The sequence below is a fragment of the Mauremys mutica genome, chromosome 2 (genome assembly GCF_020497125.1).
Source record: "Mauremys mutica isolate MM-2020 ecotype Southern chromosome 2, ASM2049712v1, whole genome shotgun sequence".
Classification (NCBI taxonomy): Eukaryota; Metazoa; Chordata; order Testudines; family Geoemydidae; genus Mauremys; species Mauremys mutica.
The window spans coordinates 76,847,512-76,873,140 of NC_059073.1; the positions used below are offsets into that span (position 1 = coordinate 76,847,512).

The following is a 25,629-nucleotide window of genomic DNA, read 5'->3' on the forward strand; positions in this document are numbered from 1 at the left end:
TATGTTTCCCCACATACCAAGAAGAATATGGATGCCCAGTTGGTTTATATCTCATCCCTCTATTTTCACTCTTTTCAGGTCACTTTTTAGTTCTCTCAACACTTTGTTATAATAAAATCTACACACCGAAAGAAAGTAAATAAAAACGTATTTCCATCATTTTGTAATTCAGTCAACAGCTTAATTTCTGAATAATTTAGAGGACAATTGTAATGCTTCACACTATAAATACACGAACCAATTCTGCTGGTTATGATCTTCCTTCCAGTCTTCAGCTGTCTTTGGTCTCAATGAGTTGGAAATCCTCATACACCTCTACCCCGATAGAACACGACCCGATATAACACGAATTTGGATATAATGCGGTAAAGCAGTGGGGAGCCCCGCTGCCAGAGCTCCGGTGGTGATTTAAAGGGACCAGGGCTCCCCACAGCAGCTGGAGCACTGGGCCCTTTAAATCCCCGCTGGGGCTCTGGCAGCCAAGCTCGGGTGGTGATTTAAGGGGCCAGAGGCTCCAGCCGCTGTGGGGAGCCCCAGGCCCTTTAAATCCCCACCCGAGCCCTGCTGCCAGAGCTCCGGCGGGGATTTAAAGGGCCCAGGGTTCCCCGCAGCGGCTGGAGCACCGGGCCCTTTAAATCGCCGCCAGGGAAGCAGGTCCAGTCTGGCATGGCGTACTGGCTCTTGCCTGTACACCGTACTGGGCCAAACCCAATATAACGCGTTTTCACCTATAAGGCGGTGAGATTTTTTGGCTCCTGAGGACCGTGTTATATTGGGGTAGAAGTGTATTTTTAATTTAGTGTTCTAGTGTATTGGTTATTTTCTGTTTGGTATTTAAAAAATATCTTGAGAAAACACCCCAACATATGAAATAAGTGTGAGAGAGATGGACTGAATCAACTCTCATTCATACTCAAAATAAATAAAGTTTTATTTACACAGAGAAATGACGTATTCTTTTCTATCATATAGTTTATTTAGAACTCTAGTGTGCCCAGGAGATATAATCTTAGATACATCACAAATTTGAAGGGAGGCAGATTACCTCAAGTATCACCTGTCAATAAAAGTCTGCTACCTGCAAGTAAAATAAAAAAAAAGTTTTAAAATAATTGGTGTCTTTAAAACTTTTGAACATGAAATGGATTTGCTCACGCTAAAGTTCTAATCCTTTTTTTTTTTGCATTCTATCTGAAATTATGAGCTCTACTAAATTAATTTGGAGAGGGAGAGATTACATTTAATCAGTGATAGGAAGTGACTGAAACAGGGGCTTAATAAGCAATTCAAATTTACTTAACATACACTAGGTCTAACTAAATGTAAATTAAACACATACTGTCGATAGTTGAGAGAGAAATCTTACTCCACAGATTCTTGCTTGTGGCTTTAGAAACAGGAACAACTTTTAAATAAATATCATTAAAATTACTTCCAAAACCAACATACGTATATATATTTCATGAAAGCCCCAATTCAGCAAAGCACTTAAGCACATGCTTAAGTTTAAGTGAGTAGTCCCCATTTGAAGTCAATGGAACTGAAATGTATATCAAATATTTTCCTGTGGGTTTCATTAACTGTGAAAAACATAAAAATATTATAAAATGGGTTAAGAGTATTCTTCTTTTAGAGCACACTCTATGGAGCCTATCATATATCAGAGCACTAGAGCAGGTCATCATCATCAGTGCCACCAAGCCACATCAAATCAACCCAGACCACGCCACCAGGCTCACAACATTGCTCATTCTCTCTTCTTCCTGCTAACAGCTTCACAATAGTGCGTGCAACTAGCTGCAGATTCCAGCTAAAGTACATCTGTTCGTGGCCAGGCTGCTCCTCCCATGAATCTGACAAAGCACCTACACTGAAAATCCTATCTCAGTGTTTTACCAGCAGGTAAACCAACATGCCAGATGCAATGGTACATAACTTTTTCCATGCCATGACCTAATGACAATCTCAAGTGCTGTGCCAGGATGTTTATATTATAGTCCAGTGCATCATACTATTAAAAAACACACAACTTCCAGCTTTTTAGCAGAAAGGAATCAGTACGAACACATTCATTGCAATAGAGTGCACATGTATACTGTGCTCAGCTTCCCTCTTATGCTACATGCACTGAAAGAAAGGACACAGGCCCTGATCCAAAGCTCATTGAAGTCAATGGAAAGACTCCCCTTGACTTCAGTGGGTTTTGTATCAGGCCCCATATAGAACCTTTACGATGACCAAGCACTCAATCTAGATTTCCTTTGATCCACCAGAACCTCAGAGGCACCCCTTTGTTTCAGTTAGCTTTCTAAGCATGGCTTCCTCTTTTCCTGCTTCTGGAGAGTCATATTTTTTCCAATGTTGTGAGGTGCATATTCAGTAGGAAGCTAGGGAAATGCAATTCAGATCAGCCTGCCCACGCTAACTGTGACACTCTAGAGTGAAGAAGAGCACCTTTATAACGGATAGAAAGTAAATATTAAGTAATGCTTTTTGAACTGAGTCACTCAACCAATTCATATTTATTCAAATGTTTCAGAGGTCCCATTCCGATAAGCAACCAATGCAGAAGATGTTTATCTGACTTATCAAAATCTTTGATCCCCTGTGATGGGTTATACAACCCCCCCCACACTGGACAACAAGGGGTTACGGAGTGGTTCTGGGCTCAGCCAGCTCCACCCCACCACACCTGCACGGCTGGAGAAGAGGCAGAGCAGCTCACTTGTTGGCAGACCAGGGAAGAGAACAGACCTTCAGCTCCTGAGGAAAGAGCCGAGAAAGGAAGCAGCTTCCCAGACAACCACTGACTGCAGGCCCCTCCCTGAGGGAAGGGAGGGCCAGTTCCTGATGCACCCTGAGAGGAAATCATTCCCCTCTATCTCTTACTAATGCCATTTCTTTTAATTAATTCTCTTTGCTTTTTGTTCACAGACTACCCCAGAAGGGAAGACACTTCAAAGTGACCTGGTCGGAGGGCCAGGTCATAGGAAGAGGCAGGCCACTGCAGAGGCGAAGCTGCCATTGGCAGGAGATATCCAGCAGAGAGCGAGAGCTGCTACACCAGTGGTCCCCAACCTTTTCGTCTGGCAGGCGCCAGACAAAGGACTGTGGCGGCAGTCAAGCATCCATCGAAATGCCGCCGAATTTCGGCAGCATTTCAGCAGCGACGCCTCTCGATGACATCACTTGTTGGCGGCAAGTGGCGTCATCCAGAGGCGTCGTCGCTGAAATGTCGCCGAATTTCAGCAGCATTTCGGCGGATGCTCGACCACCGGCCAGGACATGGGTGCATTTAGATGCGCCCGCAGGCACCGCGTTGGGGACCCCTGTGCTACACCATGCCTGGCCATGAGGAGGTGCCAATGGTGATTCAACCCCTTCACTCCTCCCTTCCCAGGTCCCAAGCAGGGCCGGCTACAGGCACCAGTGAAGCAAGCAGGTGCTTGGGGCGGCCAATGGAAAGGGGCAGCACGTCCGGGTCTTCGGCGGCAATTCAGCAGCGGGTCCCTCTCTTCCTCTTTGAGCTGCCGCCGAAAAGGAAGAGAGGGAGCAAAGGACTCGCTGCCGAATTGCCGCTGAAGAATGGAGCGGCACAATTGGCTTTTATCTTTTCCCCCCCTCCGCTTCGCTGCTTGGGGCAGCAAAAAAGCTGGAGCCGGCCCTGGTCCCAAGATACTTCCTCCCAACCTAATGCCTGTATCCCTCCTGCTTTGCCTGGCATGGACTAAAGGCTATTTTACTGGATTTTAGAGTTATGATCACAGGAGCACAATGCATAAACTCAGTCTGCAGAAGGCATTTATCAGCTCAGGCTCTGGTTATTACTGAGTTAATAGGAGCACCATTAAGTTAGTAATGCACTGAAATGTTCTCTCTTTTTTCTTACTCTTGCATCACCCTGGCCCTCTTTGCCTTAGTAAGGAATAGGCCCAGTGATGAGCTGCCAAAATCATAACAGCCGGTTCCCTCCGGGTGAGGAGGGAACCGGTTGGCCCACCCCCCACGTTCCTTGACGCCCCCCCTTTTTTTTTGTTTTTGTTTTTTAAACACACACACCTGACTTTACAGTCAGGTGTGTAAAAACCTGCCGCCGCACCCGGACCCGCGCTGCTGGAGCTGCAGCCCGGCCCGCCGCCGCGCCCGGACCCGCGCTGCCGGAGCTGCAGCCCGGCCCGCCCGCCCGGACCCGGCGGCAGGAGCCAGCTGCAGGAGCCGCGCCGCCCCCCTGCCCGCCCGGACCCGGCGGCAGGAGCCAGTGGCAGGAGCCGCGCCGCCCCCCCGCCCGCCCGGCCCCGGCGGCAGGAGCCGCACTGCCTGCCCGCCCGGACCCGGCGGCGGCCGGGCAGGAACCCCGCCCCCCGGCCGAGGTCGCAGCTGGACTCTGGGGGCAGGAGCCGCGCCACCCGACCCCAGAGTCTCGCCGGGACCGCTGTCTGGAGCCCTCCTCCTGCTGGCACCCCCACCCCAGCTCACCTGGTGGAAGCGCTGCTTCTTCTCAGCCCTCCCAGGCTTCCCGCGCGAACAGCTGATTCGCGGGAAGCTGGGGAGGGGGAGGAGAAGCCGGAGGAGCTTCAGAAGAGGAGGAGGAGTGAGGTGAGCTGGGGCTGGGGGAAGGGCAGGGAGCTGCTAGAGTTTTAGTTAAATTTAAAAGCCCTTTTGGAACTAGTTGTCCCTCCAGGAACAACCGGTTCTAAAGGGGGCTTCTAAATTTAACAACTGGTTCGCGCGATCCGGTGCGAACCGGCTGCAGCTCACCACTGAATAGCCCCCACTGCCACAGTAAATCCTTTTTCTTTTATGCCATAAAAACTCCTTTTCCTCCCTGCCATTCTTTCCTGAAAATGAGAATTTTTGTCACTCAAAGTTATTTGAAAACGGAAGAGAGGTGATGGGAAAGGCACTTACTGGATTTTCCCACCATCAACACCAATGTCTGTCAATTTTTCAGAAGGTCGGGTTGAAGAAGCAGTTGTCACTTGCTCCTCAATCAAAGACTAGGAAAATGGTCACTCCTTTTCTCGTTTAAATGGAAACAGACCAACCATCATTAAACCATAGATTCAAAAGCTGAACAAAGCAAAAAGTTCTATAAAATAAACTAAGTCTGCCTCTAGGTCCATCAACACTATGATTACAATGAAGTCAGAGAACTCAGTTACAATGTAGTTGCCTACTGACTTGGTAACACCATGGTTAAAATCTGTAGTGTAGATAGATCAACTACCAAAACTGGGCTGAATATTTGGACATGCTCTTTCTTCATTTATAAAACTACAGTACAATATATGCAATAACAGAGCTACCTGAGCAAGTATTTCATAGCTATACATTTAGCAAATACCCATAAAATAGCAAATATATGGAGACAAAACCGCTGATATATCATAATGTCCTATTATCATTGATATACCATGACAGTAATCCATTTTTAAAAATGAGAAATGGGAACTCTGAATGCACAAGAAATCCAGGATCAGCCCTTTATATGAGGAGGTTTCCTTTTAAAAAATGTATTTTGAAAACAATATCTGGAAAAATGCAATACAAGGGAATTCTGTCTTGGAATTCAGGTGTGTTTTGTCACCTTATAATGTAAAACAGTTCTCTCACTTCCCTTAAAACATACTGTATGTAGGTGAATACCACATCTGTGGTTCAAACAGCAACACTGTAGCCTTTCATAGGGAAAGTTCACATACAACTCAAAAGATGGGGGCCAGGGGTGGGGGGAGGAGGAAGTGTCCACACAGTATTAAACAGTGATGTAACAACTGGACTTTGAATGAGGAAGTTCCTTATCAATGCAACATCTTCCCTTGATAAAACTGAATTAAGGGGACTTTAAAAATATATATTTTTTGACAAAATTTAAAAAAAAGGAACCTCCAATTTTAGAAGAAATGCTAAAAGATCAAGCTAAGTTGAAAGACTGCAGTAGCTTGAACTTGGTACTGGGACATTTAAGAAGAAAGCCACATTTTTACTGTCTGGCATAGCCATTGGATTCTGTGTAATATCTTGAGGCAGAAGTAATTCAGAAGATAAGCAGGACGTTGGGCATAAAAACCTTACTTTAACAATAGTAACCACTAGATGGCACCATGCATATTTTAGTAAGCCTGGCATATATCTGCAATCAGATTTTAACTGTATGTTGGGCATTATGTCAGGCAGACCAACACAAATCAAACACTGTGGATTTCTGCGGCTCCCTCCAGAAGATAGCCTGGTCTGTGTATTTACTTGAATAAACACAGTAAGCTTAGAGATTTGGCAGTGTGAGTAGCTTATGACGGATAATGCACGGGACAACCTATGAAGAGCAAATAGCAGATATTTTTTATGTTGGCTTAAATATCGTTATCTTGGTGAGAAAACCTCTTACAGTATTATCTGTATGCTTTTTTCAAAAGTTAGACCTGGAGACTACCACACTTTTCTCTTTTATGGAACTTTAAGATTTTTTATGTCAGAGAAAAATACAGGAAAATACCTAAAATACTAGGCCTGATTCATTGTTTCCCTGCATGTTGTGCAGCCATTTATACCAGTACAAAATGAGTGCAGGGTATGTAAAATGCGACCAAACCAGAATGTTAGTATTTTGCAGCCACTTTGCACTGATGTAAACAGTGTTGCCAACTCTTGTGATTTTTATCGTGAGTCCTATGATATTTGGTGTTTTTCTTAAAGCCCCAATCTCTTGGGATCTTCTGATTCTGTGAGGATCTCAATTTTCATTTTTTAAAAAGTTCCCAGCCCCTATGGCTGCAGCGAAAAGCTTGAAAATGTTCATGAGTGTGCACTGGAGGCTCAGAAATCAAAGGGCAAATAAAACAAATTCAAAATGTATTATACTTTAAAAATCTCATGATTGTTTAGCAGATTTCATGATGGGGGGGCTGACTCATGATTTTTTAACTTTAAGGGTTGCCACGAAGCGCAGAACAATGATGAATTGGGCCCAAATATTCATTGAGAAATAAACAATGTACAGTTGAACCCTGTTATGTCGCCAGCCTAGGGGTTTGCCAAAAAGCGTCGAGATAACCGATGATCGAGATAAACCCCTATCCACCCCTGAACTCCCCTGCCCTCTCTCCAACACCCCCTCCCTGCCCCCTTACCGCGGTGCCTGCACGTGGCAGGATCCGGCGAAGCGGGACGGGGAAGCGGGGCCGGGCGGCCGTGGACGGGGACCCGGAGCCGGGCAGCCAAAGAAGCGGGACCCGGTAAGCGGGCCGGGCGGCAGGCGAAGCGGGACCGGGTAAGCGGGCCGGGCGGGCGGCAGGCGAAGCGGGGACCAGGTATGCGGGGCCGGGCAGGGACCGGGTATGCGGGGACGGGCAGGGACCGGGTATGCGGGGACGGGCGGGCGGCGAAGCGGAGCCGGGTGGACGGGCGGGCGGCGAAGCGGGGACCGGCGAAGCGAAGCCCGGCGGACGGGCGGGCGGCAGGCGAAGCGGGGACCAGGTATGCGGGGCCGGGCGGGGACGGGCAGGGACCGGGTATCCGGGGACGGGCGGGCGGGGACGGGCAGGGACCGGGTATGCGGGGGCGGGCGGGCGGCGAAGCGGAGCCGGGCGGACAGGCGGGCGGCGAAGCGGGGACCGGCGAAGCGGCGCCGGGCGGACGGGCGGCGAAGCGGGGACCAGGTATGCGGGGCCGGGCGGGGCCGGGCAGGGACCGGGTATGCGGGGCCGGGCGGGCAGGGACCGGGTAGGGACCGGGTATGCGGGGCCGGGCGGGCGGCGACGCGGAGCCGGGCGGGCGGCGAAGCGGGGACCGGCGAAGCGGAGCCGGGCGGGCGGGCGGCAGGCGAAGCGGGGACCAGGTATGCGGGGCCGGGCGGGCGGGGACGGGCAGGGACCGGGTATGCCGGGCGGCGAAGCGGAGCCGGGCGGGCGGCGAAGCGGGGACCGGCGAAGCGGAGCCGGGCGGGCGGGCGGCAGGCGAAGCGGGGACCAGGTATGCGGGGACGGGCGGGGCCGGGCAGGGACCGGGTATGCGGGGCCGGGCGGCTGGGGACACGGTGGGTCGGGGACGCGGGGAGCCGGGCGGCTGGGGACGCGGGGAGCGGGCGGCTGGGGAACCGCGCGGCTGGAGAGCCGGGGAGCGGGCGGCTGGGGACACGGTGGGTCGGGGACGCGGGGAGCCGGGCTCGAGATATTAGGGTTCGGCGAATCGACATAACGGATGAGAAACCCATAAGACAAAGAGGGAGTTTGGCGGTTCCACTTGTAAAACGTCGACTTAATAGGATTGGCAAGTTAACCGAGGTCGAGATAAATGGGTTCGACTGTAATATAATTTCTGTGCATTCACTTAGATGGCTGGAATTCTTAAGCTAATCCAATTATTTTTGCTTTCCTGATATAATATGGATAGAATTTGTCCTATTAAGAGTTCACGTAATTTTTAAATAAGTTAAAAAAATATTTAAACTTAAGTTAATGTTTGGGAAAGCTGCCTAATAAACAGTTCTGATGACTGAATTTCTCTCTTTGTCCACAGTACAGACACAGCATGGCCAGACAGTGACAGTGTAAGATTTCCCCTTGTTCTACCAATATTGCTCAATCCAGAGATAATCTACAGTAGGAAAATCTGTACTGGTGTAACTGCAGTAAACCAGTGTCAACCTGTGATGTATAGTCACTACATTGGTGTAAAGTGGGGCATACACCAATGTAGCTTACCTCGGTATAGGAACACTGGTGAACATTTTTCTGACATACAGGTCCCTAGAGGCAAGATTCTCTAGGCCCAGTTAATCCTTGGCTGAGAATGGCAACTAGAACTCTAGTTACTGCCTATGGGCTTTGTGATATAGGAACACAACTATCTATTTTCTCTGCTTTAAGCTTGCAGTTTAAAGGAGCCACTGTCTCATTAAAGCAAACTGTACATTTTACTAAAACCGGATTTTGCTGTCACATACTCTTTCTGTATTTGCTTTCCCATCACTGCCAGTTTCCAAGGTATGTGTCTCTTAAAAATAACTTTCTATGTTCCATTTAGCTTCCTCCCCTAGCTGATTTATTTGGCAACACCAAAACATCAGTGCTACCTCATAGTCCTTTCCGTTTCAGCAAATTGTGATGTCAGGCACTGAATTGCTGCATCACTGAATGAACAGGGCATTAGGAACAGTCTGAGGAAAGCAGAGAAGCTTCAACTGACACACAATACCTCAACAATCTGCAACGATGTAAAGAATCATTATAAAATACAAAAGTGACAAATAGATGGGGGTTAGGTAAAGCATTACATATTTACACTTTGCCTGAGTGTGACAGAAGCTCTTTAATGATGTTGCCAGAACCCCTAGATGGAGTAAGAGTCTTGACACACATGGTTGCTTATCTGTCATTCTTTATTTTACACATGCAAGATTTTAAGAATTCCTGCAAAGCCAAGACAAAAGAGTTTCAAGAAGCAAACTTTAGATTATTTGATGGAGACAAAATGAAAAGTGAAAAATGAAGCTAGGGAAAGACCAAAACCTTCAGAGGAGATACAGTATGATTCTAGATTCTGCTCCTTTCTTAAGGAATTAAATACAATCTTTTCAAAGTATACATTAAGGGCCTGATTCTTCTCTTACTTACCTCCCTTTTAAACCAGGGTAACTCCAGTGACATCAACTGGGTTACTCCCAGTTGTAAATCAGATTATAATAAGGCTCTATATCCAGATCATGAACAAAGACTATGTCTACTCTTAAACTGCTGCCACTGCACCACTGTAGAGCTTTAGTGTAAACACTCACTTCAGCGACGGGTGGGGTTCTTCTGTCACCGTAGTTAATCCACCTCCCCTAGAACCAGTAACTAGTGCTGTCTACACTGGGGGTTAGGTCGGCTTAACTAGATCACTCAGGGGTGTGGATTTATCACACCCCTGAATGACCTAGCTGGGTCAACTTAACTTCTTACTGTAGACCTGGCCTTAGAAAATGTTTATAGTGTACAGGTTTTTTATTGCAATTATCCACACTTTAAACAATATTAAAGACCAAATTCTCCTCAGTTACAGCTCAGGAATGCCACTGAGGTCACGGCTGTAACTCAGTCGAAATGTAAGATTTTTATTAATGACCTAGAACCCCCCCCCATAAAATCATCACTGATAAAGTTCGCAGATGACACAAAAATTGGGGGGTGGTAAGTAATGAAGAGGACAGGTCACTGATTAAGGGTTATCCGGATTGCTTGGTAAGCAGGGTGCAAGCAAACAGTATGCGGTTTAATACAGCTAAATGTAAATGTATATGCCTAGGGAACAAAGAATGGAGGCCAGAATTACAGGATGGGTGACTATCATGGGAATCAATGACTATGAAAAACATTTGGGGGTCCTGGTGGATAATCAGTTGAATATGTGCTCCCAGTGTCAGGCTCTGGGTTCAAGACAGTCATGCCCGGTGGTTAGAGCAGTAGTAAGAACAGGTACAAGGATCGAAGCCAGCTGCAGAGTTGGGACTGGGATGAGGGAAGCACTGAAACTGAGGTCAGAGTCTGTAGACAAGCCAAATCAGGATTCCAGATAGAGGCCAAGGTCGAAGCTGGGTGGGAGTCAATCCAAGAGGCTGGGTGGTCAGGAGGTGGATGCAGGGCTGGAGAGACAGGGTCAGAGTAGTGCATGGGCATGTGCTGAAGTGGGCTGGAGCTAGACTCGGGGAAGGCTGGGGCAGGAACAGGAACTGGATCAAGGACAGGCTGGAAGCTTAGGAATTCAGTAACGCTGTGAGGCAGCTGGAGGGTTCCTGGCCCAGTAGGGCTGATGCACAGACTAACTTGCAGCTTTGGAGGGGGTCAGTGAAATACCTGTGCCAGGAGGTCAGCTGACACAGGACCTGCCCAGAGATAGGCTGCTGCAGAATGCCTGAGTATGAGTCACAGCAGGCTTTGTGGAGGATGAATCATGGCAGCTGAGTGAACAGCCCTGGACTGGCTGTGGGTTTGCCTCAGGGGCGGCTCTAGGTTTTTGGCCGCCCCAAGCAGTCATGCCCGGGAGGCGCCCCCGAGCCGCGGGAGCAGCGGACCTCCCGCGGGCATGACTGCAGAGGGTCAGCTGGTCGCGCGGCTCGGCTGGACCTCCCGCAGCTGCGGGCGGTTCGCAGGTCCGGCGGCTCCGGTTGAGCTGCCGCAGTCATGCCTGCGGGAGGTCCACTGGAGCCGCCGGCCGAGCGTCCCCTCCGCAGTCATGCCTGCGGCAGGTCCGCTGCTCCCGGGGCTCCGGTGGACCTCCCGCAGGCATGACTGCGGCAGGTCCGCCGGCCCAGCCTGCCGCCCCCCCGGGAAAGGGCCGCCCCAGGCAGGAGCTTGCCCCGCTGGGCTCTGGAGCCGGCCCTGGTTTGCCTCATATGTAGTGTGATGCTCTGGCAAAAAGGGTTAATGTGATCCTTGGATGCATAAACAGGGGAATCTTGAGTAGGTGTAGAGAGGTTATTTTAGCTCTGTATTTGACACTGGTGCGATTGCTGCTGGAATACTGTGTCCAGTTCTGGTGTCTACAATTTAAGAAGGATGTTGATAAATTGAAGAGGGTTCAGAGAAGAGCCACAAGAATGATTAAAGGATCAGAAAACGTGCTGTATAGTGATGGACTCAAATAGCAGAATGTATTTAGCTTAACAAAGAGAAGGTTAAAGGGTGACGATTCCAGTCCATAAGCATCTACATGGGGAACAAATATTTAATCATAGGCGATTCAATGTAGCAGAGAAAGGTATAACGTGATCCAATGGCTGGAAGTTGAAGCTGGACAAATTCAGAGTGGAAATGAGGTGTAAATCTTTAGTAGTGAGAGTAACTAACTATTGGAACAATTTACCAAGGGTCGTGATGGACTCTCCATCACTGAATTTTAAAATCAAGATTGGCTGTTCCCCCCTCCCACCTCACCCCCCCACCCCCAAAATTCTCTAGGTGTAATTTTGGGGCAGTTCTATGACCTGTGCTACACAGGAGGTCAGACTAGATGATCATAATGGTCCCTTCTGGCTAGGAATCTGGCCGTAAGACTTTAGTTTATGGCCTGGTTTGTACAAAATATTACCAGTAAAGTCACTTCACACAATAAAGAATGAAGAGCTGTTCTGGGTAGCAACAGTGTACATTTAATATTCATTGTGCAGATTCCTAAAAAGTCATATTAAAAACACCACCGTGTGGACATGCATCATTGTACATTAAGGTCCTGTAATACCTACAGAAGTCAGGAAATTATTATTAAGGCCAACATTTTATCTTTCAATCACCCTGTTATTTCCTGCTGTTATCAGGTATATAGTATGCAAAATCTTTCTGTGAACTGAAGCCTTATAGAAAAGGATCCCATCTGCAACTCATAGGCCCAACAGTGTAAATTAATGATAATTTCCTAGATATTGTGAGTTTAAACCAGGGCATCAATAGTATGTTATCCTATTTTTGATGCAACTCTTTGAAAACAAGATGAGCAATGCTTAGATGGAAAAGTGTCTCTTGTGGAAGTATGGGAGTATGCAGAAGGTCCTCCTTGTAAAGAAAGGGGCTATTGCAGGATATGAAGTCAGGGCCTACACCTGGAACTCCATCCAGCGAAGCAAGTTCTGCTTAAAAAGAAAAAAAAAACGCAAATAGCTGCTCAGAGGGGGCACACTTCAGGTCAGCTTCCTTCAGGTCTATTTTACATAAAAAGTTACTGGGCAGAGAAGGTGGAAGGTAATGAAGTGGAGAGGGTTCAAGGAAGGAATCAAGAGAAGCATCTTTGTGGGTTGTAGGCATGTGGGTCAGAGAAGCCAGGGCCTTTGGCCAGAAAGATGGTGGGCCTGAAGGAGGAGATAATTCATTTAGAATGGAGGAAGTCCACATAGTTCCTAGACATTCCCCAGAGGTGACTGACTGCACAGAAGCAAGAATAGGGAAAAGAGATGCAAGGGTTCTTATGTTCTTATGGTAGAGACCAGTTTATGCTACAGTGCAATGGACTGCTAGGCAAAGGAGTGGCAGCAAGAAGGCAAGTGTCAAGGAGAGGATACAGCTGAACAGAAGTGGAATCAAGAGAGTGAAGGGAGGGACAGTGAGCAAAGGTGCAGAATGAGAGTTGCAGAGAACGCAGAACTGTTGATAAAGTTGACATCACAGTGTGTGTATACTTTAATGCTGTCTTTAGTATTTTTTTTTAAATACTATAGAAAAATAATAATAGGAATAATTCCCCTCACCCCCTTGTCTGTAGTATTCTTCAAGGGGATTGAAAGGTAATGATGGGCAATGGGATATATGGAACCTTTCATTTCTGGGTATCTACTTCAAATCATGCCAGGTCACATGACAGCTGTTCAGAGACCTCAGTTCAGGAAATGATCCAATTGTCCCATTTTAGTTCCTACATCATAAAAACAACCACAAATAGCACCATGCTTGGCAGTTTCAGCAGAGAGGGCAAGAAACAGGTGAGAACAGAGACTGAACTATGTTCTAACTACAAGAAATCACATCAAGCCTGGCCTGAGGCACCCTTAGTGGGGCACAGTGAGGAGAAACTTGAACTGCTACTGTTTGTCCCACACTTGTGCCTAAATTATGGCTTCAGCAGGGCTGCCAGTTCAGCCACTGGTCACTGTAAATGAAAAATTAAAAGTAGAAGAGTTTCTGCAACTCACCAGGACACTATTTAAGGCCTGATTTTCAGAGGTGCTGCTCGCGCTCAGCTTCTACTGAAGTCAAATGGATTGTGGGTGGTCAGTACCACTGAAAAATCAATCCCTAAACAAATCAACCTTTTGAAGATCTACATTTCACTTCCACACCTCCTTTTGAGGAATAAAATGAGCCCAACGATCACGTAAGCAACACGTCACTATTCCTGAGGTGTGACAGTTCCAGTGGTGGCCATTAAAAGAAAACACCCAATATTTACCCACAGTAGCATCTGATATACCACAGTTCTCTCCTATTCTATTGTCTCGTAACTATGGATAAATGTTGAGTTGCTAGTGGCACCCTCCCTGTAAGAATTTCAAACACACTTTACTCACCAGCTGTTATGCTATCAAGCATATCCATATTCATGAACTTTTAAAAAGAAAGATTTTTTTTTAAGACACTTTGGAATAGTTTCAGGATATTGTGCTGCCAGTGAATAACTTACGGATGTAAATCTCCATGAAGTATTTGGCTGCAGTGATTGTGCTAAAATAAATCCTCATGAACTTTTGATTAAAAAAATCTATACACCCCTTTCTCTCCCCTTCTCCCCACTCCAAAAGACTAGAAACTCACAAGGCACTAGGCTGTCTTATGGAGCATCAGTCCCTGACTAAATACCTAGAAAAAAACAAAAGAGCACCTGAAAGCACTAAGTTGTGAATAGTTTAGAACTTCACAGATGCCAGCTCCCACAATTTTATCATGAGTCTCATGATATTTCAAATTCTTCTTAAAGTCTCATCTCTTGGTGTCATGTGAATGTGTGAGAATCTGGAGTTTCTTTAAAAATATAAAGAAAAAAAACCCTGGAGTTTCTAGCTATCATGGTTACAAAGAAAAGTCTCATTTTCAAACCTAAGCATTCCACACAGGCTCACAAAAGACCCAAAATGTTTTGCTTTGTTTTTACATTTCATGATTTTTAAGTAAAAACAACAAGGAGTCCGGTGGCACCTTAAAGACTAACAGATTTATTTGGGCATGAGCTTTCGTGGGTAAAAAAGCCACTTCTTCAGATGCATTGAGTGAAAATTACAGATGCAGGCATTATTATACTGACACATGAAGAGAAGGGAGTTACCTCACAAGTAGGGAACCAGTGTTGATAGGGCCAATTCGATCAGGGTGGATCTTATGTTCTTATGTTAAAAATGAAGTGCTTAGACCAAAGAGAGGGTTTTTGCTCTTTGTCTCTCATGCCTGACTTCTGCTATGCTCTGGAGTTCTAGCTGTTGGTGGAGGAGGATCTCATGACAGGATGCCCTGAAGCCTGCTGCAATGATTCTCAACCTGACAAGGTCCACATGGGATGCAATACATGACAGAGACTCGTAATGAGGGACACAAAAATATTATTCATACAGGAAACATAAAATGCTGCAGGATTCATTTCTTTTATATGGATCTCTCTATAATCAGAGTTTCTTGTTCCTTTATTTCCATGGTAAATATTTTTAACCAGAACAATGAGGGGGGAACCAAGTTTGTGTGGAATGCAGGTAACCTCAGAAGTAAAATGAGAGGCATTTAAGAGTTATGGCTGGCTACACATTACACAGCAAGTCTGACTTGCACGTTTGCACAAACAGCATCACATAGTTTGATACCCAAATTGTCAATTTCTAGTGCTGGCTTGGTAATATCAGTTTGAGCACAGTTTACTATAATGCCAGACTGAGAATCATGGCACAGAGCGAGAGGGGCTTCCACCAAAATATCTGAAATTAGTAAATTTACAGGCAATTATATTTCTATTCCAGATATGGAATTATTCTACATTAGGAGGGTGAATCATTAGCCTAACTTAAACCAAACTTAAAATAGCAGGCCAGATCGAAAGGGGACCAAAAGCAAGCTGATTTGACTACGTGCCTCTTAGGGGTAACTATTTGAACTCAGTGGAAGGAAGAGGAAAAGAGGTATTAGCATAGAAGCATGGAAATTAGCAAGGTCACCATCACAGTCACTGGCAGCAGCTCCATCCATATGAAAACAGTTGTACTACGCTTCAGAGAAGACAAAGCAAAACAATCTTTTAAGCAGAAGAAAATAGAAGGGGAAAAAACAAAACTGTGAAAACCCAAGGTGTTGGATTTAAAATCAGAGAAATGAGTTCCCTATTTGTCTACTTTAATTAAGCCCCATATTACAATAGTCAGCATGGCTTTAAATGTAAGGCTTTCAACTGCCAATGGTTTATTCTATTTCTAGGGAAATCAGCAGCATTTGCTTTTTCTGCAGGCATGGAATAATCTCTCAACATGCTGAGCAAAGTCCATCAAGGACGGCAACAGCTTACCAGCTGTACAGTCCTGTATTGCTCAGTTATGTTTAATTGTATAATGGTTTTTTATTACGACATGTTACGTTCCACTGCTGCTGCCTCTGTGGCCCAGAGGGAATGTGTTTGTGAACATGATATTTCATCTCAGGGTGCTTTTCTGTATAAACAAATCACTTTTTAATACATGCAGTAAAAACAAAATACTAAAAACAAACACTCTACAAAGATATTCCAGTATCAAACTAACTAAACAAAGACAATATATGGTCATGCCCCATCAGTTTCAGTGCTGGAGAACACGCCATATATTTGGCAGTGGTGGTTAGTCACTTGTCCTCCCCAGTTTAGGGAGTCTCAGCACTTTTCTAGAGACTGAAAGTTATGGCTAAAATACTAGCTACAACTCATACCTAATAAGGCAGAAGTGATCCTGATGTAGTAGTGGGGAACATTTAGTGGTCTGGGTGGAGCACTGTCTTTGCCCCTCACAAGCCTATCTTGAGTCCAGTTGAATCCTCTGCTACTCCTAGACTCTTCCATAACAGCAATGGTCCACAATGGTTTACAAATTCTGCAGCTGGCCAAGAGATTGCCAATCTCATAATACTTACCCATACTTTTGCCATCTCCACTCTTGACTCTGGTAGTGAGCGTTACTTACTTTAAGCCCACCCATAAGTTGCAGTGAGTGAGGAATTCACTTGACCACCTTTTGAATGGTATAGGCTACTGTTAGTATGTAACACTTTGCTCAAGCTTCTTCACTGGCTTTCTGTTTGCTGCCAAGTGAAGTTCAGCTCAATTAAATTAAAAGCATGGAATAAATCTAGAACTCTGTTACTGTAGATCACATCTTTATCTTGAGATGTTTGACTGAGAAAGGGCTAGCCATCCAGAGAAGATTAGTCTTGAACTTCATAGATTTCACCAAAGTTTTTGACTTGCATTCACAGAGTCACTGTGGAACATCTTACAACAATATGGGCTTCCTAGAAAGACAGTTTCACTAGTCAAGATGCTGTACAAAGGCTCAAAATGCTGTGCAAAGACAGAAACTAGAGAGACTCATTTATTTGAGATCATCACTGGAGTACAGCAGGGTTAGTTTTATCATCCCCTCTTTTCCACATTGCGATAGATTATGTGATGCAAAGAGTAACATCCAAGGACGATACAGGAGTTAGGTGGAGTAGAGGAAAACATCAAGATCTTAACTTGGCAGATGACATTGGTCTGTTGGATAAAGATGATGATGATGCCATGAAAAAGACCACTATCAATGTTAAATGTGAGGCTGCCCCCCCAAACAGGATTAAGAAACAGCCAAAAGAAAACATCATTGTTGAAAGAGTAGTCAGCAATGACGATGCGTATGTGACTGATAGTGAAGAATACTGCATGGTTAAGAAGTCTGTATATCATGGAAGCATAATCAGTGCTGATGGCCAACTCCATAAGCAGATCAAAGCAAGAACTTGGAAGGCAAGTGGAGCTTTTTCAAGACCGGTAAATATTTTGAAAAATAAGATAAAGTTATATAATGGTTATATGCTTCTGAAACTTGGCAAATGCTAGAAGCCCACAACAGGAAATGTAACGCATTGCATCAGAGGTGCTTGTGGAGAACATTTGGCATCTGCTGGTGGGATAAAGTAACTAATGCTGATCTGTTACAAACTTGGTTGACTCATGCCTCCCCATACGGGGGAGGGGAGCACAATCTAAAGGGGAGGACATGTGACTCCCCCTACATGTCTCCTCTGCCTAGTGATCCCTGTGCTCAGCCTGGAGCCACTGGACTCATCCCACCCCACATTACCTGCAGGGAGCAGAGGGAGGCTCTGTCCTTCTCCTGCTGCGCCTCATCCCGGCACATTTGGCCACTTTCCTGGCACCCAGGCCCGAGCGGACTCCGACTTGCTCAGCCCCTGTCTCTGGCAGCCGAGCCCGGGCAGGGAGCGGGCTGCCGCCACCACCTCCCCAGCCAGACTCTCTCTCAGGCAGCTGCTGCACTGCACAAAGCAGCCTCCCAGCAGCCGGTATGAGAAGTGACTGGTCCTGCCCCTTCTCTCCCTGCCCAGGTCTGGCTGCCAGGGACAGGGCCAGGCATGACAGGGGGCAGATGCAGTGGGCGAAGGGAGCCCCTCTCTCTCCCTTCAGGCAGGCCAATCTGGGCAGGGGGCACTTGACCCCACATATCACCCTACGCGTTGCCTCTGGTTACAAAGGATTGGCCAACAGACTGTACAGACAATGAATCAAGAAAGAAGGTGGAAGTTGTTTGGCCATGTTGTATGGTCGTCAAAAGACCTATTGCTAGACAAGCCCTTTACTGGATACCACTTGGAGGAAGACGGAAAAGAGGAGGACAACATGTGACATTAAAAAAGGTTTTGAGAAAGAGGTTGCTATCATGGAAACAAACTATAATGGAGTAAGAAATGTGGCACTAGACAGATGGAGATAGAAACACTGAGTTGCCTCATGAGTCACAAGGTACAAGAGCATTTAAAATATAAACCCCAGCGTACCCTATGCCCCAGTGGTTACAGCATGCACCTGGGACTTCAGAAAGCCAAGTTAAAGTCCCAACTCCACATCAGACAGAGTGAAGATTTGACCCTAGGTCTCCCACATGCTAGGGGAGCAGTCTGGTTGCTGGAGGTAGAAGGGATGGCACCACTGCCTCCTCCATTTGTGCAGAGTAGGTGTGCTCTGATATCGCCTACTGGATCAGGCCCCGTAGGTAACACATGCAGGGAAACGCTTAGTTTGAGAATCCTGCCAGGATCTAGGTGCAAGCTTGCCATTGTCAGGACTTAGGCAGCTTTGCACTGCCCACTGGCAGAAATATGGGTGCCTAGAGAAGATAGGTGCTACAGGGTTAGGCGGCAGCTGACTAGTGGTTTTAAGGAACTAAATTTTGGACTTAGGCTTCTAAAATGGCAGGTAGGTGCTTTGTGGATGTAGCCCCACGTGATCAGCAGCAAGGACCCCTCAGCTTAGGACCCCCTTCCCCACACGTAGAATTCATTCATTCAAATCTCAAATCCTTCAGTTTATGACAAAATGTTTTGTTTAGCTTTTCATGGGGCTTTTTTGCTTTTGCAGATGGCATATCTAGTGTGTGCTACTCTTTATAACTCAGGGCCCATCTGCTATGATTACAGGAGCTATGCAAAGTAATACACAAACATAGCTCTCAATTGTCACTCTTTGAGGGCATCACTCATTTTAGTCCCAAAATTATCTCTCTCACAAATTTGTTATCCCCTCACTTTTACAGTTGAAAAGTTCACAGCAGAAATAAAAAAACATGAACGTGTAATTACAAAAGAGGAATGAATTCCAGGGCATTAAGTTTCATGCATGACAATTTTGTGTCCCCCTCATTTTGGGACTTCGTCACACATTGCATCCCACATTTGGAAACTGGCAAGTTGAGAGGTATGTAAATAAATATCTTGTTAACTTTGGAGGGATATTGTTATTAAATCTGAAGTGTTGATACAACACAGGAAACCTGGAGAAGGGCATCAAGAGCTGATATTTTTCAATTTTTTCTGTTTATCTTTTCCATTTCCTTATGCAGAATTTCTTGAATTCATTAGAAGAACGAGGCTGAACTGGATCTGATTTTATCATGCTTGACAAGGAATTGCAATGACTTACTCTCCTCCTCCCCTCCCCTCCAGTGGCTTTAGTTAAGCTCACCCTAGGCTCAGTGCTTGGAGAGCTTTTTAAAACAAAAAAACTTGTGCATGGCAAGAATTTTCCTACAGTTTTACAGCCTGACCTTCAAGATCTGAATCTGCAATTTTTGAAAAATATCTGCTAAATATTGTTGATATTATTTTTCCCTTGTCAAAATTAGCTGTCACCTAAATTTACTTAATTCAATATAGTAGTTCATTTGAACCACACTAAAGCATTGGTACTTGGAAAAGTAACTTATCCAATTGCATGTCCTTTTCATTTCTCCCCCCTTTTATAACTTTCTGCTTTTAGGCAATAGTTTAGTGGTAGGAAGATACGGATCTCTGTAACATCATGGCTAGTTCACACACTCCACCATCCGTTACACAATATCTACTGCTCACTATGTTCCTGTAGTCTGATCCAGAGCACTCTTTTATATCGGCAGAGAGAAGAATTCACAGAGATGAGCATGTGGATGTGTGCTTGCATAAAGCACAGCTGCACCAAACATAGGATTGTTCATTATACAGCGTACCAGCATAAATGATATCCTAGAAGGATCACATGCTCATATACTAATGAGCATCTTTATGTAAAAATTGTGGCATTAGTAAAATCTCTGTTCTGCCTTTGCCAGCATGGCCCCCTCTGGTATCCAAACAAGCACTGCTTTGCTCCCCAGACACCCAGACTCCCTGCACTTTATTAAATTAGGTTCTTTTAAAAGAGCCCTTTAAATACACACACTGCCTCTTTTTTTTTTCATAACAAGTCTGCTCTGGTCTGAGTCAGAGTGGAGCTGGTTTCAGCTGGTTCAGGGGGCAGGGCAGAAGAGCACAGCTGAAAGAAGAACAGAGATGGCTTGAGAGGCAGGGGTTGTTAAAAGCTGTGATAAGAGTAGAGTTGTCTTTGAGTTTTTCTTTTTATATCCACTCTTAAATGAAGCAGCTCAGATATAGCTGAACTATTTTTCCCCATTTCACTTTTGCCTCCTGAATTTACTACTGCTTAGCACATACTCCACAGCAATTTCAGTGGGGAAAAAGAAGAATTGCTAATGTTAGCGAGATGACTGTATTATTAACCACTTCAGAACCATCACTTGGTATAGTCTTGTAGTGTCTAGATAATCCATCTCGGACAGTCATTGTTCAGAGCTTACAAATGTTTCAAGGAAATTATCTAACTCTCCCCCAGCAATCACAGCACATTCTAGTCATGTAAAAGTCCAGGAAAGAGAGAGGAAAACTATTTTGACAATGGAAAAGATGCACGGTTCAACCATTTCAGAGCAACAATAATTATTTCTGAAGAGCTTGAGAAGGAAATAGTTTCACACAGACCTTCATCCTAAGGGTAAAATTTTTGGTTAAATCCCTGTGTCTAGAGCTAGATACATTAGGATTTTGGTACAAATATGAGTGAGGGCTTTTAAATGACACAATCTAATTAAAAAATAAATCACTACCCTCTCCTTTTTCATTTGGAAAACTCAATAGGCTATATAAAGGTTAAGGTATCCTAGGTTACTGCATTTAAAGGAAGCATCCAAAGAAATACAACTGAATGAAGAGAGTAAATGAAGATTCTTGAACTTATTTGCTTACCTCCACTCCTCCTTTATTTGCCATCTGTCTTCCTTATAGAAGACAGTTTGTTTTTATGTAGCACCTTTTAGACTCAAAATATCCCAAAGCAAAAATAAGTTAATGACCATGCAGGCAAATGAAAAAATCATCCACTATGTGCTCAGCCCACTGTCTTATAATTAGTGACCCTTTTAGGGATACTAGTGACTTCAGTGAGCTTTGGATCAAGCCTATCGAACTGGGGACGTAAGGGGGGTTTGGGCCTAGACACGTATAAAGCTGTTAATTATTGAAAAGCGATACCGGGAGCTCACATGAATGCCTGACTGATTTCCACATCAATGCTTATTTCACGTGGAATTTGAGCATTCCGCTGTGAGGTTTGGTCATCCTAGCAAGGTGCCCATGTTTTAAAACTGCATTAAAATCCTGGTGTAAGTAGGTGAACAGCCACCTCCTGGCTCAGAGCTCAGGTCCTAGCCATTCCCCCTACAGCAAAGGTCAGATAAAAGTAAAATTTCACACACAATATGGCCTTTGCTTCTTTGTTACTCTGAGCTATCCAGCATAATGGTCCTGATATCATGCATGAAGCGTACCACAAGAATACAGTAGACATTACTGTATCCTCCTCCCTAAGATAGCACTTTTTTCTGAGGGCAGTCTTTAGAAGTGCACTTAGTGCTCATAAGTAGTGCTAGATTGACAGCCATAGAGACCAGAGTTTTTGGACCTTTGGTACACTTATACTACACTGCTAATTACAGTGCAGATATTCTACACAATGTCCTACCATGGTGCCTCATCCTTTATCCAGAAAGACCATTTCTTCCTTCATTCCCTTTGGTCATAAGCATATTTCAATTTCCATAAGTATTCAGTCCTTTTCCTTCCTACTGAGGCAGCCAACAAGGGAGCCAGTCATGAAAGTGTCATTTACAATCTGGATACCTTATCCATTAAGAACAGAACTGAGACCACCAACTCATTTCACACAGGTTACTGAAGAGCAATCTGATGGTATTGATTTTGGCTTTGTTCAAACTAGTGACTGAGAGGTGCCAGACTCTATATATTCTATTATAAAAAGAAATACTATTTGTATGTTTACACAAACACTGCACATTTCATAAATACTGATTATTATTCTATGTTCCCTTACCAATGCCTTCAGCCATCCAGTCTCCCCTACGATGAGGTTATTATATCCTTGTACTTAAAATCAGTTAGATTTTTTTTGTCACTCAAGAACAGTTTATGTGGTTACCATGAAAATTAAGTAAAAATTCCATCCTCTTTGACAAACAATTAAAAAAAAAAAGTAAGGAAACACGATCACATCAGCTATGTTCAGTATGTTTCCATCTGAATTGAGCATGACTGAACTACTGTAGCTGTAGGAAAGTGTATTTGGCAGCCTGCTTGTGACAGTGACCAAGCCTATGGTCCTTCCTTACGCTAAAAATGCCTATTAATATGAGAGGTACGCTAAAGAGGTGATTACAGGATTTGACCCCTGGCTAGTAACCGTCTGAGTGCTCTACCCATTCTTCATTTTCTTGTAAAAGCTTTTCAGACTGGCTTTTGCTGATATTTGTAGGCCACAAGCAGCAGATTTTTCTGCAGCACAAATATTTACAACCTCAAAACAAAGAGCTAGCTGCTGAGCTGCACAGGTTGTCTATTTTTTTAAAAAACTCCCTCCAGTGCAGCTCTTCTGGTGGTAGCGCAAGTGTTTAGACCAGTCATTGTTACTGTTAGTGAAGGTACATTGGTGGGATTTTTTTTAATAGCCCAGTGTAAACAGACCTAGTGAGAAATGTAAAAATTCTATCTGTCTGCAAAACAAATGGCGAAGTCTATGGTGTGGTGGCTTTTTTAAAAAACCTTTTTTAAAGCTCCTGGCATTTTTCATAACCCTGATAAGAGAAACTGTTGTTTTTAAAGAAAAATAATCACATTTAGAAGAAGCATTAAAGAACCTCTCCCCCCAATAGAAACATTTCCACACTTAACACTTTGAGAATAATTAACAGTATAGAATTATTCTAAATTTCTTTATTACCAAGGCATTCTTATTAGTGTCTAACTGTACATTAAAATAAATCCATATTTTCCTTTCAACTGGAGAAGAAATATATCCTACAGTGGTAAGACTAATGATGGTACTTGCAGTTAACAACTGACATACTTACAGTTGCATTTCTTCTGTACAAATCTAAGCTTGCATGCTGTTCTGTAGGTGGATAAACGGATGCGATCCAGATCTTGAGCCCCTAGTGGAAGAGAATTATACATATGCTGTGACATTTCCCTGGGGTAGAGTCCACAATGTCTGCAGGTACAGTGAGTCATGTGTGTACTGTGACATTCTATACTTTGAGGGAGCGTCTTGTAACCGCCATATTCCTCATTTATATATAATTGTGATCTTACATATAAAGCATGCCATGTGAGTTCATAACCTTTCCCCATAACCAGGGGAAAGGTTATGAACTACTGAAACCCACTGTTCTATCTAAATATGTACATCTTTAGTGCATACGAAGTTATGAGAATTGTGTTGTATGGTGGTCATTAAAACATGCTGTAAGTTGGGGAATCAGCCAGATATTAGCTCTTCAGAGACAACACCAAGGAAAGTAACCAACGCCCAGGCAGGGTGTCAAACAACCATCAATAGCCATTGTCCAGCAAGAGAGCTACAATTCAATGACTCACCTGCATAAGGCCACACCAGGGGAATTGCTCAGCGTTACCTGGGGACTCAGCAATCCCCACCAGACATGCCTGGACTTGTGTTCTCCAAGCACATGGGACTGAAGGTATAAAACAGAACACAGGGGGCCCATGCTTCACCTTTCCCCTCCCCCATCTATGCTGCAAGCAACTCAGAAGAAGACCAAAGACTCCAACAGAGGAGACTGGGCCGGGTTGAGGCGACAAACCTGTATATTAAGGACTGCAGTATCCAGTGGGGTGAAAGAAACAGCTTAATCTAGTTGTTGCCCAGTCTAATAGGGCTGAGAGGTTAGACTGCGTGCTTATATTTTATTTCTGTTGGTAACTAACTGACTTTTTTCCTAACACTTAATATCACTTAAAATCAATCTTTTGTAGTCAATAAATTTGTTTAACTGTTTATTTTTACCAGCAAGTTTGCCTGAAGTGTATGGTAAATCTGCTCAGGTTTGCAAAGGCTGGTGTATGTCCACTTTCCATTGATGAAGTGGTGAACCAATTAATAAATTTGCACTGCTCATCTTGCAAGACGATATATTCCTGATGTACAGTCCTGGGAGCTGGGGGGATTTGGCTGGTGCCTTTCTCTGTGTGATTCATTAGTGGCTCTGGGAGCATTCATGCATCTAGCTGGGTGTGGGGCTCCACATGCTGTTGTGCTGAGTGATCACAGCTTCTGGAGGGGTTTGCTGTTTGTCACTAGCAAGGCATTGTGAGACACAGCCCAGACTGGAGAGATAAAGGGGCACACTGGTTCCACAGTCCCAGGCTGCACCCCGGGGATCCCGTCAGATGTACCTGTTCCTTGTTAACAATGTACATATAGGAGAAAGGACATAGAAACACATGCTGTCCAACATTTTCATGGCTGCCTATTTTTTGGGAGGAAGGGGGAGGTATCCTGGTGATAAAACACATTCATGAAGAAAGCCAAGGAATAGTAAGCCTACACTGTCTGTCATTTTGAAGACACAATCTGGTCAAGCTTCAGGCTAAAAGACAAATTTGCCAAGCTCCAATATCAGGGAAAAGCATCTAATTTTAATTTTTAACGACAAAGCTCACAATAAATATCTTCAGCTGTCATGCCAGCTCAGAACGAGGTATTGTCAGAAGACCAAATTAGAAACAATACAACAGCTGAACTTAGAGACTGGTGGATGACAAACTTTAGGGCAAAAAATATACTGCAAAAGAGTGGGCCACATTCACCACTGATGCTGAGATTCATTTTTTGCGGTGGGAGCCTCAAGGAGTCAGTTCATACCCAGACTGGCCCTGGATGCTCTAAATATACAAAGCTGGCAATGTCCCCAAAGCAGTTTCCAGCAGTGCTTTTCCTGCCCACATCTTTTCCCTTTTGCCAGGGCTGGAAGGGGAGTGTAGACGGGTCGGACTCACCCCTGCGGCGCCTCCTGCTGGTGACTCTGGGAATTAGCTCATTCCAGCGCTGGAGCGCCCTCTGCAGGCAGGTGATCCACCTGTCCTCAGGCCCCCGTGTCCCTCCCTGGACCCGGTGCCCTTTTACATGGGGGTGCTGCCCCCTGGCAGTAACCCCTTTCTCTTAGGGCTTCCCTCCTCTAAGGGAACCCCCACCCTCTATCCCTACCTT

General features: G+C 45.0%; 1 protein-coding gene across 14 annotated transcripts in view; it reads right to left on the minus strand.

Moving 5' to 3' along the window:
- DTNA (dystrobrevin alpha) overlaps window positions 1-25,629 on the minus strand; it is a 299,292-nt gene that overhangs the window by 97,557 nt on the left and 176,106 nt on the right. For all 14 annotated transcript variants that reach the window (XM_045004598.1, XM_045004596.1, XM_045004601.1 and 11 more), the window contains one exon: window positions 23,471-23,551. In XM_045004598.1, the coding sequence (XP_044860533.1) occupies window positions 23,471-23,551 (81 nt within the window). The remainder of the gene's footprint in view (window positions 1-23,470; window positions 23,552-25,629) is intronic.